At 37.1% G+C, this 18,893-nt stretch overlaps 1 protein-coding gene across 4 annotated transcripts in view; it reads left to right on the top strand.

Annotated features, from left to right (window-relative positions):
* The window catches only part of POC1B (POC1 centriolar protein B), a 145,200-nt gene that overhangs the window by 46,666 nt on the left and 79,641 nt on the right, over positions 1-18,893 (top strand). For all 4 annotated transcript variants that reach the window (XM_082419017.1, XM_082419018.1, XM_082419015.1 and 1 more), the window contains exons 5-9: positions 1,536-1,643; positions 1,774-1,889; positions 2,981-3,114; positions 5,237-5,305; positions 6,044-6,196. In XM_082419017.1, coding sequence (XP_082275143.1) covers positions 1,536-1,643; positions 1,774-1,889; positions 2,981-3,114; positions 5,237-5,305; positions 6,044-6,196 — 580 coding nt within the window. The remainder of the gene's footprint in view (positions 1-1,535; positions 1,644-1,773; positions 1,890-2,980; positions 3,115-5,236; positions 5,306-6,043; positions 6,197-18,893) is intronic.

Genomic DNA, 18,893 nt, shown 5'->3' on the forward strand with positions numbered 1-18,893 from the left:
GGTTCCCTTGTATGTTATTTGTCGTTTGTCCCTTGCTGCTTTCAATAATTTTTCTTTGTCTTTAATTTTTGCCTGTTTGATTACTATGTGTCTCGGTGTGTTTCTCCTTGGGTTTATCCTGTATGGGACTCACTGTGCTTCCTGGACTTGGGTGGCTATTTCCTTACCCATGTTAAGGAAGTTTTCGACTATAATCTCTTCAGATATATTCTCGGGTCCTTTCTGTCTCTCTTCTCCTTCTGGGACCCCTATAATGAGAATGTTGTTGCGTTTAATGTTGTCCCAGAGGTCTCTTATGCTGTTTTCATTCTTTTTTCTTTATTCTGTTCTGCAGCAGTGAATTCCACCATTCTGTCTTCCAGGTCATGCATCCGTTCTTCTGCCTCAGTTAATCTGCTATTGATTCCTTGTGGTGTAGTTTTCATTTCAGTTATTGTATTGTTCATCTCTGTTTGTTTGTTCTTTAATTCTTCTAGGTCTTTGTTAAACATTTCTTGCATCTTCTTGATCTTTGCCTCCATTCTTTTTCCGAGGTCCTGGATCATCTTCACTATCATTATCCTGAATTCTTTTTCTGGAAGATTGCCTATCTCCACTTCATTTAGTTGTTTTTCTGGGGTTTTATCTTGTTCCTTCATCCGGTACATAGCCCTCTGCCTTTTCATCTTGTCTATCTTTCTGTGAATGTGGTTTTTGTTCCGCAGGCTGCAGGACTGTAGTTCTTCTTGCTTCTGCTCCATAGTTTCTTAATAGTCTAAAATTTTTCATTTTCTTTTCAGCCTTCTGCTTTTCTATCTCCATTCTAAAAAGGCACTTAAGAGAGAAAAAGAACCTTGGAATGGGTTTTAAAGGGAAAGAGAGTATAAAGGCAGTAGACAAGATGTCTGAGAATTTTCTCATTTGGTTTTTAATGGGGCGTCCGGATAATAGGTGTGTCCATGAAGGAACTTCAGTTTTGTATAAATGAGTTGTCCTATTTTCAGTCTGTTGGAGCTCTCTGGCCTCCCCAAATCCAGGAAGTTACAGGCTTGGGGAGTTGGTTCTTTTGTTGATGATAGCATTCAATTTTAATTCTCAACACACCAGTTCTTTTCTTACAAAAAGTCTCACTGCAGGGTTGGTAGGATGAGTAATAAATGCTCTCTTGGGTCATATGGATAACACCGGAAAACGACAGTAGAAAGAAATAGAGAATACTTTTAAAAAACAAGGTACTTGGCTTGGAAGCAGTGCAGACCTCAGACAGAAACTACCATGAAACTAAATTATTTAAATATAAAAGAATAAAAGGTTAAAAGATTCTTGGTTAGTCTATATAGTATATTTTCGTCTTTTTAATGGTCTATCAGTGTCATTCGTTGTGCTTATTTTTAGTTGGAAAAGATGTTGGCAGCAGAATAGGAGTTTGCTGCGTGGTGTGCTAACACTGGCCTATGGTATTTAATATGTACATGTATGTCATGTGTATGTCATGTTGGGGGTGGGGGTGATTGTCAGGAGCCTTCCACAAAAATTATCTTTCTTATGCTTTACAGGTTTTCACCTGATGGAAGACTAATTGTATCATGTAGTGAGGATAAAACTATTAAAATCTGGGATACCACAAATAAGCAATGTGTTAATAACTTCTCAGATTTTGTAGGGTAAGTCCATTCTCTTTTTGCATTTATATGGGTTAGTTTGCTAAGGAGACATTTAATTATTACAATTCAAATAAAGAAATGAGAGGAAAGAGAAATCGAAATATTAGACCATCTTATTCTTTCCTCCTAGGTTTGCAAATTTTGTGGATTTTAACCCTAGTGGTACATGCATAGCTTCAGCAGGTTCTGATCATACCGTGAAAATCTGGGATATAAGAGTGAACAAGTTACTCCAGCATTATCAAGGTAACAATTTCCATAACAAAATTCAGTTGTAAAATGGCCTCCTCTAGGAAGTTATTACGCTGACAGACTATCCTTCTCAGTGTGGCTTGGCCCTCTTAATGAGAAAGATGGGCTGACTTTGAACTGACTAGAGAAGAGTTAGCCCCTATCAGCAGCATGGTCCAAGGAGCTGGAGTAGAGGCCAGCCTGCAGAAGAGGGTAGAGCGACCTTAAAAATGATGCCAGGGCTGTAAAAAAAAAAAGAAAAGAAAAGAAGAAAGGTTACTGTAAGATTTTCAAACTTTGGTTATCTGCTTTGTATAAGAATCCAGGATAGAAATTGACTCAGAAGGAGATACCTGAGCACAGATAGGTGTTATAACTGGTAGAAAACAACATCCCACTGTGCCCATATATTGAAGTTAAAAGAGAAATGAATTGATTTCTTAGTGTATATTAGATGTATATTAAATCCACGTTTCCCTTTCTTAATAACTATAATGTAGCAGACACTGCTAAATCCTCACAACAGCCCTAAGAGGTATTACTATTACCTCCACTTTAAAGATAAGGAAACTGAGGCTTAAAGGGGCTAAGTTACTTGCTAAAATATTGATAGAACTGACATGGGACTTTCTGTTCATAAAGTACATTTTTATAAAATACAGTGATGAACAAACTTTTGATCGCTGTGTTATACTGCCTCCTATTGGAAGGAGGTTGTCCAGAAATGAATTCTTAAGCTGGCAAGACTGCCCTTCTCCAAATATATCTCCATACTCTTCACCCCTTGTCCTTGTTAACTGGTTATTAAATTTAGTTTAAGGCTAAGATGTATACCTTATGTGAGCTGGTGGTAATCAATGGTTGCTTATATTGGTAATATATCTGAAGATTTTATAGTTATGTGTTTATTAAGATCATCCTTCCATGACACACTCTCATTTATAAAGCTATTCTGTCTCATGAGCTATGTGGAATTTTGGTTGCTGTGGAGACATTGCCCCTAATTGATTCTTGCTTTCAGCCTAGCATTGCTAATAGGGTAAAGGGGCATCTCTAGAATTAAGAATTATTCTCTGAACTTTTTGCTTTAATTTTCTACAAATCAGTTCACAGCGGTGGAGTTAATTGTGTATCATTCCATCCTTCGGGTAACTATCTCATCACTGCTTCTTCAGATGGTACGCTTAAGATTCTGGACCTCTTAGAAGGAAGGCTCATATATACACTTCAAGGACATACGGTATGAACACTAAGATTTTTGCTTCTTAAATAATATATCTTTAAAAGTTTTGATCCATTTTATTATATGGCTTTATTATTTTTCCAAGTGTAGCACACATTGCTGCTATCACAATGTTCTTTTTTTTTTTGCTTCCAAGGCTATGTTTTTTATTTTTAAATAAATATTATTTTTTAGCTTTAAATAAATATTATTTATTGTAATTCATGTCAAAATCAATGTGTATCTTTCAGTGGACATTAACTTAACCCTCTACTGCTATCTTCCTCAGTAAGTAGTATAGGTTTGACTGGTTAAATGGTGATGGATACATGTTTTTCTTACTTCTGATCTTTCCCCTCATGCGGAGGCTGTCCCACTAGCTTTGACCCTCTTAGCCTCCACACCCCCTCACTCTCTCCTTTCACTAATCTGATTGGCGAGTTTAGAAGGAGAAATTTGACAAGTCGAGCCCAATGCCCTCTACTCTTGGGAGCCTGTGCCTGTCCGTATGGTTTTCCTCTGATATTTGTTGTGGGGAGGCCTGCCCTTGTCCAGCCTTGCCTGTGACTGGGTACTCAAATCTGACTCATTCTGGGATTCAGTTCTAGAAAGCCCAGTTGCCCACAGATAAAGCCACATTTTCTCTTTATAAGCCTTCATCAGTAAGAAAGATAATATTTCTTTTGTCTTATTTTTCAATTGTTTTAGGAACCCAGTAGGGAAGTGGGGTGCTGTTTATTGAGCCTGTTCAATCACACACACACACACACACACACACACACACACACACACACACACACACACACACACACACATATATTCACTAGTATATAATGTACTAAAGAAAAACTTTTTAAATGTAGAAACTATCCTTCCTTTCTGGGTAAATATTCAAACTTCTCTAAATTTTTTAGAATGCATCCTCTTTTTTTTTTTTAATAAGATGTACTAGGTACTTCCTTTTAACCAAGTATAAGTTATTTATATCCAGAAATAGAATGGGTTTTGTGGTCTAAGCGAGAAGTTTTTTTTTCTGCCTTCATGTATCCTGCCGGACTTCCTGCTTGCTTTATCATTTGTTCTGCAGCTGTGTTAGAGTGAAGCAGAAATAGACACTAACCAGCTCAGATATATGTGTACCCATGGATTTAGGCTGGATGAACAACAAATAAAAGTGGCCAAGGATTAAAATATCCATGGAAGAAGGACAGAGTAATAGAAAAAAGATAAATAAAATAATTTAAGAGAAAAGCACTACACATGAAGATGGAATTTTTCACAGTCTGGAGGTGAAGGTGTTTATGAGGCTATAATAACCTGAGTCTGTGGGATGGTCTACTTGAAAAATATAAGATGTTTTCCCCCCAAGATTTTCTTGCATAGATTAAGGACATATTAAAAACAAACAGTATACTAATATTTTTGAAATGAGGAATGTTTACTCTTATCTTGACTGAAAATTGACCTAGAGGTCATGTTGTGACTGTGCCGGGTATAGTCTTGTCCAGCTCCACAGCCATTGCTCAATTTCATGTTCCTGTTACCTCTCACCCAGATAGTTGCAGTAACTTCCTAACTGGCCTGCAACCATTTGTTCTGACTCCAACTCATCATTCTCACAATCGTGATATCAATTTTCATCAATCACAGCTCTTCTATCCATGTCCTGTTCTTAAAACTTTGAGTGGCTCAATGTTGCCCACATGAAGGGAGAACTCGGCGAAGCCTGTTGTGGTCAGGAAATGAGCTTTGTTCGTACAGCCTCATTCCCATCACCTACAGAATTATCATTCAGTTTCTGCTAGTGATTTGTTGAATAAAGAATCCAAAGCCAGAAAATCTTAACAGAAATTCTTACTAACTTACCTATGCACAAGCTTTTCTTTAAAGGGGAGAAAAGTGTATTTTCTCATTTTTATTAGTATCTCTTTTTTCATTTAGTATCATTTATAGATGTTTTCATGTAATTGGGTTGATTCTTTGATTCTCTTTGCCTGCATAAGTTGCTAACAGCTGGATATGTTCTCAAGACATTGCATAGTCTGCATAAGTTAGGATGAAAAATTAATACTCACTGCCCTCTTGGCCATGAGAACACATTACCAAGTAATTTTTTCTTTTATCTCCCTTTATTTCTTAGGGGCCTGTCTTCACTGTTACATTTTCAAAAGGTGGAGAACTGTTTACATCAGGAGGTGCAGATGCACAGGTTTGTAAATCTCTCAGCTCCCTCTTTGATTTGGTTAGGGGAATGGAATCTGAGACCTCAGCTAAGATTTTTACAACCAGCTAGTTTGTATATGTTAAGATGATTATCAATGAGTTTATATTTTAATTTAGTGCCAGGAAGTCTGCTATCTCCTAGCTGAAATAGTGCCAGTTCTGATAGTTTTTGGAACTCAAATAGCAGTTATTTTCTTTTGCTCATCTTTACACTTAATTATAATACATAAAATTGACACTTACTGAATACCTAATATTGGTGTGGCCCTTTCACTTGAATTATTGCCTAATCTATTGTCTGTATGCCTTGTTTTTCAAATGTTGATTAAGCTCCTTGAGGATGGTAAAATTAAATTGTTTGTATAGCAAATCTGCATTTATTTGAAATGACCAAAAGTCATTCAGAGCCAGATTTATTGAATAAGGTGGACAGTAAAGCCAAAAACATGATTTTGGGTTTTGGGAAAAATAAAAGAGGATTTTAAGGTAATAAGTTATTTTCTTAATATGAATTTTAAACTGGACATAAAGGCAATTTGAAATGCTAAATCTCTCCCTATCACCCTTTAAAAAAAAAAAGTGTTGAGATGTAATGTTGTCAGAATATACATCTAGCCTTCCTGACTATTTTGAGAGACAATTCTATATAGTCATCTTTTTAAAAATTTACTTCTACTGCTTGTACATGCAAATCAATAACTGCAAACCTGATTAATTTTTATAGGTCTTATTATGGAGGACTAACTTTGATGAACTGAATTGTAAAGATGTTATTAAAAGAAACCTCAAAAGATTACACTTTGATTCACCACCACATCTTCTCGATATCTACCCAAGGACACCACATCCCCAGGAGGGAAAAATTGAAACTGTTGAAGTGAGTACTTTGTGCATATTTGTCCTACCATTTGTTAAGCATACACTTTGGGGCTATTGGTCAACTAGATGCTTGAAATTATACTTAATTAGATGAAACCTAGTTCTGCTTTAAAACAGCAGCACTTCAAGAAACAATTATTTTCACTAATAAAATAAAACTATAAATAAGGTAGTGTGTAATAGTACTAAAGTCGCTCATATTTGCTTCTTGAAGATTTAGAAATAAAACTTAAAAATTGTGTTAATAATAATGGAAATGAGGAATCAAATCTAAGACCTCTGATGACAGTAAAGTCTGAGCTGGCTTCATATTCTAGACATGTTTAGGGAGCTCATGTGATGGCTGTCATGAGAACAGGGCTGAAGGGCAAGAATTTTTAGAGCAGTTATTGAAATAGGTATCTTGAAGCCCTTTTACAGCAAAAAAATAAAATAAAAGGTCTTATGAACAGTTAAAAAGAAGAGACTTAAGCATTAAACCTAATAGTTGAGACCATTTTACTGTTTGCCAACATATATTTTCAAGTATATAATTATCTATTTAGCTGTAAATTTTTGTTGGCAAGTTCCCTTAGGTCCTATAGATTTAAATGTTCTACTCTCTTCAAAGAAAAAAGTTCTGTCTTTGCTGGGTACTTTGCTGGTATTAGTCTATTTCTTTCCATTTTGCGTGATTTTTTTTTTTTTTGCTGGCTTATGGGATCTTCGTTCCCCAACCCAACCAGGGATTGAACCCGGGTCCACAGCAGTGAAAGCTCCGAATGCTAACCACTGGACTGCCAGGGAATTCCCATTGCATGATTCTTCTTAAGTTCTTTTTTCTCTCAGAAGGAGCAGGTATCAGGAATCACTATCATCTGTTCATCTGAATTTTTTTTCCAATCACTGGCAGAGTCTTTCTTTGCTTTTCACGTAGATGTTTTAAAATTCTTAAGCTATTACTCCTGAGTGGCAGTTCACAGCCACCTCCTGCTTGTTACTCATGCTGTGGTTCCAGACCCCCTTCTGTGGTCTCTGGGTCCCTTCCCCCATGTCAGTTCTTTAATTTTGGTTTCCTTGGTCTTAGCCTTTTCTCTTACCTCAGGTATTTCTTTTAGTCTCAGGTTTTGTGTATGTGTGTGTGCATGTGCACGCACGCATAAATTTAAGTTTTTAAAACTTTTAACTCTTTTACACTGTTTTTTAGATTTTGTTTAATCTAGCCACATTTTGGGGATTTCTTTCCTTGTTTTTCAATGGTAGTGTTTATTTTCAGTTCTTTGCTATAATTTTTGTCCTCTCCAACTTCCGACCATCTTTCCAGACCTTCTAAATAAAGTGTTTACCGTTGTGCTTTACTACTTCTTCATGCCACTTACTGTATTATCATTTCCCCCTCTTTTGTTTCTTTGAAAGAAAGAATGTAATGTAATTTGTGGTTCACCACATTTTTGTTTCAGTTTCTACAATTATGGATGCATTTGTTGATCCCCTGTGATCCCATGCATTCACATCAAATATATGTGAAATATATTTTAACTTGAGTTTTCTTTTCTTGTTTTACCTAAGCTGGTTTTATTGACTCTTGGTGTTTTTTATTCTAGTATTTCTGTAGCTTAGCTGGGCCTGATCAGCCACATTGCTGCTGCCCTCTCATCCGCTTGGCCACCTACCTTTCCAGTGTGGTAGGTGACAGAGCTGCAGGCTGAGCCCAGGTCTCCTTACTCCTAATTCAGTTATACTTCTGTGACATCACACTGCCTCAGCACTGGGGACTCAAGCCATTTTCTCTGTGATTTACTCTCAGCCCCAGCTCACTTAAGAGTGCTAGACTTTCTTCAAATTGTCAACAAGTTCTCTGAGTAGCTCTTCTCTGACAGTGCAGCCAGAAAGCAGTAAAACCAGCTGGGTTGCTTTCTGTGGCTAGGTCAAGATGACCCAGGCCATGCAGAGCCACTCTCAACCCATATTTTTCACATATACCCTTAAAAAATCTATTAAAAACTGGCTTTTCATCTTGGAGTTACACCTCAGTTACACTATACAGAATCTTGAACACTGTGACTGAATTACGTTTGTTGCCTTAAGAAAGTCAGCCTCTGTGTACAGTTTAAATTATCTGTACACACTCATACATACTCACTGAATGGGGACTGAAATAAACTTATAGTAGCAACTGTAGTATCTGTCATTTATCTACCACAAAAATTTTAGAAAATGGCACTTCTGAGAAAGTGAATGTCAGTTTCTAATCCTAGGGGATCAGAGACCGATTCATAAAGAGTCGTTATCCATTTCTTTCCCTTTTCTTAGTTACAGAAGATGATTGGGGGAACCAGTGCTCTGTCTCCCTGAGCGTAAACAAGTAATTATGATCTACCACTCTAAATATGGCTTGTATACAGGACAGTGATGAGAGAAATGTCCTGAGAGAGTATACAGATTGTGCACATAGATATTCTCTACAACTCTACTTACTATTTTTATTTTTCATATTTACCAAAAGGCTTGGTTCTTACTAGATGCCAGTACATAATAGAGAGTATTGAACATTTATTAAATATCAGTTACTACCTGGGCACTTTACATTTATTATCTGCTTAGGTATACAGTATGACTTAATATTTGTCAAAATTCAGATTTTGTGATATGAAATGCCAGAGATTTTATGATATAGGATTCTGCATGTGAACAACCAACTGTTCATTTTTTTTCTCCCCTTAAAATCTCTTGTAATAAAGCAAGGGTGTGAAGTTTTCTGGACAGAGAACGTCCTTAATATTATGAATAAATAATTATTAAATATCAAATTATTTTTTAAAGACTTTAATGTCTGTGAATCCCTCATAGAGCCAAAAGACTATAAATTTTTAAATATCATTTAGAATAGAATAGTATGAATCAGAAGTTGTACTGTGCTCATTTAAGATTAGCAAATTTTACTTTGAAATACTAAATTTGATGGATTAGATTTTTTTTTCAAAGCTTTAGGCAAGGTCAGCTTACATATGTTACTTTGGAAATATTTGGAAACTAGTAAACCCTTTTTTTTTTTTGAGGTCAGAATTCCTGATTAAAGGAATAAAAATGTATTATTAGAAGATGTGAAATAAATGGCATCTAAATGATCTAATTTACCCAGCTTTCTCTTTTTACAGTAACCACTAGTGTTTCATTTCTGAGTTTGAAGTAACATAGCATTCCTATGATTTGTATTTTATTGTGTTTTCTGTGAGGCTCATTTGAATCACATATAATCTCAGTCTTCTTGGTGAAATTATTTGGCCTTTTGCAAAAGCCATCCATTTGCCAGCCTTAAAGTCATCACTTGTTTGAAGGTGGGGAATCCTATGGAGTCTTAGACCTTGGGTACCAGCTGACTACAGATATAAATTACTAATTCCTGCACAGATAGAGAGGGTGATAGCCAGATTGCTTTTAGAAAAAATGAGAGAAGAAGGCCACATGAAAGAAAGCAGGAAGCATGAAATCCTTTCCCTTGCTGTGTCAGACCCCTCCTCTGTTCTTTCTGCTCATGTAACTGCGGAGCCTTTGTAACGCTCCTGGCCTGGGCACTCTGTCTTAATTAAAACATAAGAACAACTTCTTTCTTTTTTTGGTGGGAAAGAAGCCCACTTTTAAAACAAGGTATCTTAACCCTGCCTGCATTGCGCAATGGCACATCACTAATTCGTGCTGTCTTTGTCTTCTTCAGACTGTCACGAGCTGGACTGCATAGTCCAGCCGCCCAGACAAAACCAAACTTTCCTTCTTGAAGGAGGAACTAACTTAATGTGTGTGCCTGACACTTTTCTCCAAGCAGTTCCCTACCCTTTTGCATATTTTGATGGGAAGACATAGAGCCATTCTAAGAGATGGTGGTAGATCTTGGTGACAGAAAGGCATCAAAATAGCTATTCTAGGAGAGTTGCCGAATACTGTAGGAAGGGGTAATGGTTAGTTTGTTAAAAAGAATTTGTTAATAAAATAATTGTTTTGATGGCTTCTAATTTTGTAATGGCCACTTGAGATTACCTTAATCTACACATTGCATAGGAAATTCTATATGACATTGATCAGGAAGGAAAACTTCCTTTAACTTAACCAAATATTTATATAATGATATTTTATGGTAGTCTGGCCATGGTTCATAGTTGAAAACTACAAGTGATCAATTTAAGCCTTGGAGTCTGAGATTGGGTTTTATCTCAACCTTCTATAAAGGTTGAAACATTATAATTTATGATTAAAAAAATGACCACTCCTTTATCAGTTTTGTATTTTAGTTCTAGCTGTGCTATATGTCTACACTGTTTTGGGCCTCAAAAACTGTTCTTCAGAGATTACATAATAATAAAAGCAGTAATAATAATAATATCAAACACATGCAACATTTTTCTAATAGCCTTACACAAATTGTCATTAAATCTTCCTTAAAACTCTATAAAGTAAGCACCATATTTATCCCATGAGAAATTGAGGCACATGTGAATTAAATCTTTTTTTTTTAATTTTTAAATTTTATTTTATTTATATTTTTTATACAGCAGGTTCTTATTAGTCATCAATTTTATACACATCAGTGTATACATGTCAATCCCAATCTCCCAATTCATCACACCACCATCCCCACCCCCCCGCGGCTTTCCCCCCTTGGTTTCCATACGTTTGTTCTCTACATCTGTGTCTCAACTTCTGCCCTGCAAACTGGTTCATCTGTACCATTTTTCTAGGTTCCACATACATGCGTTAATATACAATATTTGTTTTCCTCTTTCTGACTTACTTCACTCTGTATGACAGTCTCTAGATCCATCCATGTCTCAACAAATGACCCAATTTCGTTCCTTTTTATGGCTGAGTAATATTCCATTGTATATATGTACCACAACTTCTTTATCCATTCGTCTGTCGATGGGCATTTAGGTTGCTTCCATGACCTGGCTACTGTAAATAGTGCTGCAATGAATATTGGGGTGCATGTGTCTTTTTGAATTATGGTTTTCTCTGGGTATATGCCCAGTAGTGGGATTGCTGGATCATATGGTAATTCTATTTTTAGTTTTTTAAGGAACCTCCATACTGTTCTCCATAGTGGCTGTATCAATTTACATTCCCACCAACAGTGCAAGAGGGTTCCCTTTTGTCCACACCCTCTCCAGCACTTGTTGTTTGTAGATTTTCTGATGATGCCCATTCTAACTGGTGTGAGGTGATACCTCATTGTAGTTTTGATTTGCATTTCTCTAATAATTAGGGATGTTGAGCAGCTTTTCATGTGCTTCTTGGCCATCTGTATGTCTTCTTTGGAGAAATGACTATTTAGGTCTTCTGCCCATTTTTGGATTGGGTTGTTTGTTTCTTTAATATTGAGCTGCATGAGCTGTTTATATATTTTGGAGATTAATCCTTTGTCTGTTGATTCATTTGCAAATATTTTCTCCCATTCTGAGGGTTGTCTTTTCGTCTTGTTTATGGTTTCCTTTGCTGTGCAAAAGCTTTGAAGTTTCATTAGGTCCCATTTGTTTATTTTTGTTTTTATTTCCATTACTCTAGGAGGTGGATCACAAAAGATCTTGCTGTGATTTATGTCAAAGAGTGTTCTTCCTATATTTTCCTCTAAGAGTTTTATAGTGTCCGGTCCTACATTTAGGTCTCTAATCCATTTTGAGTTTATTTTTGTGTATGGTGTTAGGGAGTGTTCCAATTTCATTCTTTTACATGTAGCTGTCCAGTTTTCCCAGCACCATTTATTGAAGAGACTCTCTTTTCTCCATTGTATATCCTTGCCTCCTTTGTCGTAGATTCGTTGGCCATAGGTGCATGGGTTTATCTCTGGGCTTTCTATCTTGTTCCATTGATCTATGTTTCTGTTTTTGTGCCAGTACCATATTGTCTTGATTACTGTAGCTTTGTAGTACAGTCTGAAGTCAGGGAGTCTGATTCCTCCAGCTCCGTTTTTTTCCCTCAAGACTGCTTTGGCTATTCGGGGTCTTTTGTGTCTCCATACAAATTAAAAAATTTTTTGTTCTAGTTCCCTAAAAAATGCCATTGGTAATTTGATAGGGATTGTATTGAATCTGTAGATTGCTTTGGGTAGTATAGTCATTTTCACAATATTGATTCTTCCAATCCAAGAACATGGTATATCTCTCCATCTGTTGGTATCATCTTTAATTTCTTTCATCAGTGTCTTAGAGTTTTCTGCATTAAGGTCTTTTGTCTCCCTAGGTAGGTTTATTCCTAGGTATTTTATTCTTTTTGTTGCAGTGGTAAATGAGAGTGTTTCCTTAATTTCTCTTTCAGATTTTTCATCATTAGTGTATAGGAATGCAAGAGATTTCTGTGCATTAATTTTATATCCCGCAACTTTACCAAATTCATTGATTAGCTCTAGTAGTTTTCTGGTGGCATCTTTAGGATTCTCTATGTATAGTATCATGTCATCTGCAGACAGTGACAGTTTTACTTCTTCTTTTCCAATTTGTATTCCTTTTATTTCTTTTTCTTTGCTGATTGCCATGGCTAGGACTTCCAAAACTATGTTGAATAATAGTGGTGAGAGTGGACATCTTTGTCATGTTCCTGATCTTAGAGGAAATGCTTTCAGTTTTTCACCATTGAGAATGATGTTTGCTGTGGGTTTTTCGTATATGGCCTTTACTATGTTGAGGTAGGTTCCCTCTATGCCCACTTTCTGTGGAGTTTTTATCATAAATGGGTTTTGAATTTTGTCAAAAGCTTTTTCTGCATCTATTGAGATGATCATATGGTTTTTATTCTTCAATTTGTTAATATGGTGTATCACATTGATTGATTTACGTATATTGAAGAATCCTTGCATCCCTGGGATAAGTCCCACTTGATCATGGTGTATGATCCTTTTAATGTGTTGTTGGATTCTGTTTGCTAGTATTTTGTTGAGGATTTTTGCATCTGTATTCATCAGTGATATTGGTCTGTAATTTTCTTTTTTTGTAGTATCTTTGTCTGGTTTTGGTATCAGGGTGATGGTGGCCTCATAGAATGAGTTTGGGAGTGTTCCTTCCTCTGCAATTTTTTGGAAGAGTTTGAGAAGGATGGGTGTTGGCTCTTCTCTAAATGTTTGATAGAATTCACCTGTGAAGCCGTCTGTTCCTGGACTTTTGTTTGTTGGAAGATTTTTAATCACAGTTTCAATTTCATTACTTGTGATTATTCTGTTCATATTTTCTATTTCTTCCTGGTTCAGTCTTGGAAGGTTATACCTTTCTAAGAATTTGTCCATTTCTTCCAGGTTGTCCCTTTTATTGGCATAGATTTGCTTGTAGTAGTCTCTTAGTCTCTTAAGATGCTTTGTGTTTCTGTGGTGTCTGTTGTAACTTCTCCTTTTTCAGTTCTAATTGTATTGATTTGAGTCCTCTCCCTCTTTTTCTTGATGAGTCTGGCTAATGATTTATCAATTTTGTTTATCTCCTCAAAGAACCAGCTTTTAGTTTTATTGATCTTTGCTATTGTTTTCTTTGTTTCTATTTCATTTATTTCTGCTCTGATCGTTATGATTTCTTTCCTTCTGCTAACTTTGGGTTTTGTTTGTTCTTCTTTCTCTAGTTCCTTTAGGTGTAATGTTAGATCATTTATTTGAGATTTTTCTTGTTTCTTGACATAGGCTTGTATAGCTATAAAGCTACTTCCCTCTTAGAACTGCTTTTGCTGCATCCCATAGGTTTTGGATCATCGTGTTTTCATTGTCATTTGTCTCTAGGTATTTTTTGATTTCCTCTTTGATTTCTTCAGTGATCTCTTGGTTATTTAGTAACGTATTGTTTAGCCTCCATGTGTTTGTGATTTTTACGTTTTTTCCCCTGTAATTGATTTCTGATCTCATAGCGTTGTGGTCAGAAAAGATGCTTGATATGATTTCAGTTTTCTTAAATTTACTGAGGCTTGATTTGTGACCCGAGATGTGATCTATCCTGGAGAATGTTCCGTGCACACTTGAGAAGAAAATGTAATCTGCTGTTTTTGGATGGAATGTCCTATAAATATCAATTAAATCTATCTGGTCTATTGTGTCATTTAAAGCTTCTGTTTCCTTATTTATTTTCGTTTTGGATGATCTGTCCATTGGTGTAAGTGAGGTGTTAAAGTCCCCCACAATTATTGTGTTACTGTCGATTTCGTCTTTTATAGCTGTTAGCAGTTGCCTTATGTATTGAGGTGCTCCTATGTTGGGTGCATATATATTTATAATTGTTATATCTTCTTCTTGGATTGATCCCTTGATCATTATGTAGTGTCTTTCCGTGTCTCTTGTAACATTCTTTGTTTTAAAGTCTATTTTATCTGATATGAGTATTGTTACTCCAGCTTTCTTTTGATTTCCATTTGCATGGAATATCTTTTTCCATCCCCTCACTTTCAGTCTGAATGTGTCCCTAGGTCTGAAGTGGGTCTCTTAGAGGCAGCATATATATGGGTCTTGTTTTGGTATCCATTCAGCAAGCCTGTATCTTTTGGTTGGAGCATTTAATCTATTCACGTTTAAGGTAATTATCGATATGTATGTTCCTATGACCATTTTCTTAATTGTTTTGGGTTTGTTTTTGTAGGTCCTTTTGTTCTCTTGTGTTTCCCACTTAGAGAAGTTCCTTTAGCATTTGTTGTAGAGCCGGTTTGGTGGTGCTGAATTCTCTTAGCTTTTGCTTCTCTGTATAGGTTTTGATTTCTCCATAGAATCTGAATGAGGTCCTTGTCGGGTAGAGTAATCTTGGTTGTAGGTTCTTCCCTTTCATCACTTTAAGTATATCATGCCACTCCCCTGTGGCTTGTAGAGTTTCTGCTGAGAAATCAGCTGTTAACCTTATGGGACTTCCCTTGTATGTTATTTGTCGTTTGTCCCTTGCTGCTTTCAATAATTTTTCTTTGTCTTTAATTTTTGCCAGTTTGATTACTGTGTGTCTCAGCGTGTTTCTCCTTGGGTTTATCCTGTATGGGACTCGCTGCGCTTCCTGGACTTGGGTGGCTATTTCCTTTTCCATGCTAAGGATGTTTTTGACTATAATCTGTTCACATATTTTCTCGGGTCCTTTCTCTCTCCCTTCTCCTTCTGGGTCCCAGAGCTCTCTTATGCTGTCTTCATTTCTTTTCATTATTTTTTCTTTATTTTGTTCCACTCAGTGAATTCCACCATTCTGTCTTCCAGGTCATGCATCCGTTCTTCTGCCTCAGTTATTCTGCTATTGATTCCTTCTAGTGTAGTTTTCATTTCAGTTATTGTATTGTTCATCTCTGTTTATTTGTCCTTTAATTCTTCTAGGTCTTTGTTAAACATTTCTTGCATCTTCTCGATCTTTGCCTCCATTCTTTTTCCGAGGTCCTGGGTCATCTTCACTATCATTATTCTGAATTCTTTTTCTGGAAGGTTGCCTATCTCCACTTCATTTAGTTGTTTTTCTGGGATTTTATCTTGTTCCTTCATCTGATACATAGCCCTCTGCCTTTTCATCTTGTCTATCTTTCTGTGAATGTGGTGTTTGTTCCACAGGCTGCAGGATTGTAGTTCTTCTTGCTTCTGCTCTCTGCCCTCTGGTGGATGAGGCTATCTAAGTGGCTTGTGTAAGTTTCCTGATGGGAGGGACTGGTGGTGGGTAGAGTTGACTGTTGCTATGGTGGGCAGAGCTCAGTAAAACTTTAATCCGCTTGACTGCTTATGGGTGGGGCTGGGTTCCCTCCCTGTTGGTTGTTTGGCCTGAGGCAACCCAACACTGGATCCTACCTGGGCTCTTTGGTGGGGCTAATGACAGACTCTGGGAGGGCTCACGCCAAGCAGTACTTCCCAGAACTACTGCTGCCAGTGTCCTTGTCCCCACGGTGAGCCACAGCCACCCCCCGCCTCTGCAGGAGACCCTCCAACACTAGCAGGTAGGTCTGGTTCAGTCTCCCCTGGGGTCACTGCTCCTTCCCCTGGGTCCTGATGTGCACACTACTTTGTGTGTGCCCTCCAAGAGTGGAGTCTCTGTTTCCCCCAGTCCTGTTGAAGTCCTGCAATCAAATCCCACTAGCCTTCAAATTCTGATTCTCTAGGATTTCCTCCTCCCGTTGCCAGACCCCCAGGTTGGGAAGCCTGACGTGGGGCTCAGAACCTTCACTCCAGTGGGTGGACTTCTGTGGTATAAGTGTTCGCCAGTCTAAGTCACCCACCCAGCAGTTATGGGATTTGATTTTACTGTGATTGCGCCCCTCTCACCATCTCATTGTGGCTTCTCCTTTGTCTTTGGATGTGGGGTATCTTTTTTGGTGAGTTCCAGTGTCTTCCTATCGATGATTGTCCAGCAGCTAGTTGTGATTCTGGTGTTCTCGCAAGAGGGAGTGAGAGCACGTCCTTCTACTCCACCATCTTGGTTCCTAGTCTGTGAATTAAATCTTAAAGCTAGTAAGTAACAACATGAGGATTTCAACCCAGTCACTCTGGTTCCATTCTGTACCTTTAACTATTTTGATGCAGTGCTTCAATAGAATAAAAATTTAATTTCATCCTGTTAACAGATATTGGACATCGTACTAGCTTTAGAGTGTGCAACAGTGAACAAGATGGGCATATTTCTTGCCCTTCAGAATTTGTTAGAAGCAGGGTTTGTGCTCATGGACTCCTCAGTATGATGGATACACCAGAACCTCAGAGTGGGATGGTATTGGTGAGGTCATGTATACTAACCCTCCCTCATGCATGAATCCCTTGTTCGGTGATGGAGAACTCAGCCTCTCATAAGGCAGCCAACCCCATTTCAAGGCAACTGTAGTTACTGAAGCGTTCTTTCCTTTAATAAAAATGGAGAGGTAGACAGTACTGTTAATATTCATGGAGGTTAGCTTGCAAAGAACTGAACTGTAAGTGTCACTGCCTCAGCATATTTTCTTTGCAGAGAAGACTGTAAACTTTTACTTAGTAAGAATTTCCTGCTCCATTTAATGTATATGGCAGCAACTGTGGTACAATACAGTAAAATATTGTTACATCAAAAGTTTCCCAGCCCGTAGAAGCTCAAGGATTTCTCTATGAGAAATGCTGACCGTTTCCATGTGATTTAGTGTTTTTTTGAGCAATTCCAGTTTCAGATGGCAAAACCAGATTGTATTTTTCATTGGTAAACAATTTCATATCTACACTAGGTGGCAGTAGATAAATGAGAATAATGTGTCTGCAAGCACTCTTTCTGGACAGCTCTCCCAAGATTAAAAGGAAAGCGAGTCAGCCTCAGGTTTCTTATCTTTGCCTCAACTCTGGACTCAGAGCTGATAGGAAGAAGGTTGTGCATTCTGCTCTGTGGAATGGCCAGAAAGAAACATAGGTGTTGGCGGGCCAAGCAGATAGTCCTGCATGGTTCTAATTCCTTCTTTACTGCAGTGTGGAGATTATTGGGAGTATACACCTCTACTTCTGACACAAGTGGCTGGATAGATGTAAATGCTTATTAATATTTCCAAAACTACAGCTGTACCCATCAAACTTGATAAGCGCTATTAAAATCATTCCACTCCTCTTACCACAGTCCCTGACTGTTGCAGTGTTGTCCTCACTGTTACCCCTACTTTATTCTTGATACTCTACAGGTTCCTGTCAGATTGATCTTTCTAAAGCACATTTTAGCCTCCAGTTTTTCTTTGCCTTCCCAAATTCCTTCACCCCTCACAATTTGACCCTTGCCACCCTCTCTCGCCGCTGCCCTGTGCAGCAGTATCGTGTCAGCAGTTGTGTCTGCCTCTATGCTCAGGGAGGCTTGTAACCTCATCTCTGTCTCTCTCTTTTTGCTTTTGTTTTATAAACCTTTTCTAAAGGAGCCATCATAAGCTCTGTTTCCTCCACGGGAAGCCTTTCTCACTAAGTGCTCAGTCAACAGTTTCTCTTTTGAGGTTCGCCAGTATGCTTTTTGCTGGTAGCATTTATTTGATACCAAGTTCTGCTATGTCTGTTGCCCTTTGTTTACTTCTTTGTATTCATAATGTTTAGTAAATAAATGGTGATCATGTGGTTTCTTTCCCTCTTTGTTTTTCTGAATTCTGAAATGATCTCCCTCAGAAGTAGTCACCACTCTAATTATCCCCTTGCTGTTCTTTTAAGTTTTACTATTTATGATTGAATCAATACTTAGATATTTTTTCATTTTGGATAGTTTTAAACTTTATATAAATGGAATCATACTGCATATATTTTATAATAAATCAGCATTAAATATATATGTATATAATATATATTTATATATTATATATATATAAATATATAAATCAGCATTAAAATCCTGAGATTCATGTACATGAATTCTGAATTCATACATTCATATGTTGTTGCACATAGTTGTATTTCATTCATTTTCACAGCTGTATAGGATTCCAGTGAATTTACTACAGTAGTAATTCCCATTATACATTTATTCTACTGTTGATAAATAGGTGGAGATTTCTGATTGTGGTTTGTTTTTCTAATTAATTTACTGTTTATTGACATATAGTTGATTTACGATGTTGTGTTAGTTTCTGCAAGACTGCGGTTTGTTTTTGTTTTTGCCGTTACAGTGTTGCTCTAAACAATGTCAGCATCGTTGAACTTTCTAGCTTTTGCAATCTTGTAGGTGTTAAGCGGTATTTTGCTTTAATCATCCCTTTTCTAATTACTACTAATGTTTCTGAAAATCTCTTCATATTCTAGATAACTGTTAGGTTTTCTATAATTTTTTCCT

The sequence above is a fragment of the Balaenoptera physalus genome (genome assembly GCF_965194825.1).
Source record: "Balaenoptera physalus genome assembly, chromosome: 13".
Lineage (NCBI taxonomy): Eukaryota > Metazoa > Chordata > Mammalia > Artiodactyla > Balaenopteridae > Balaenoptera > Balaenoptera physalus.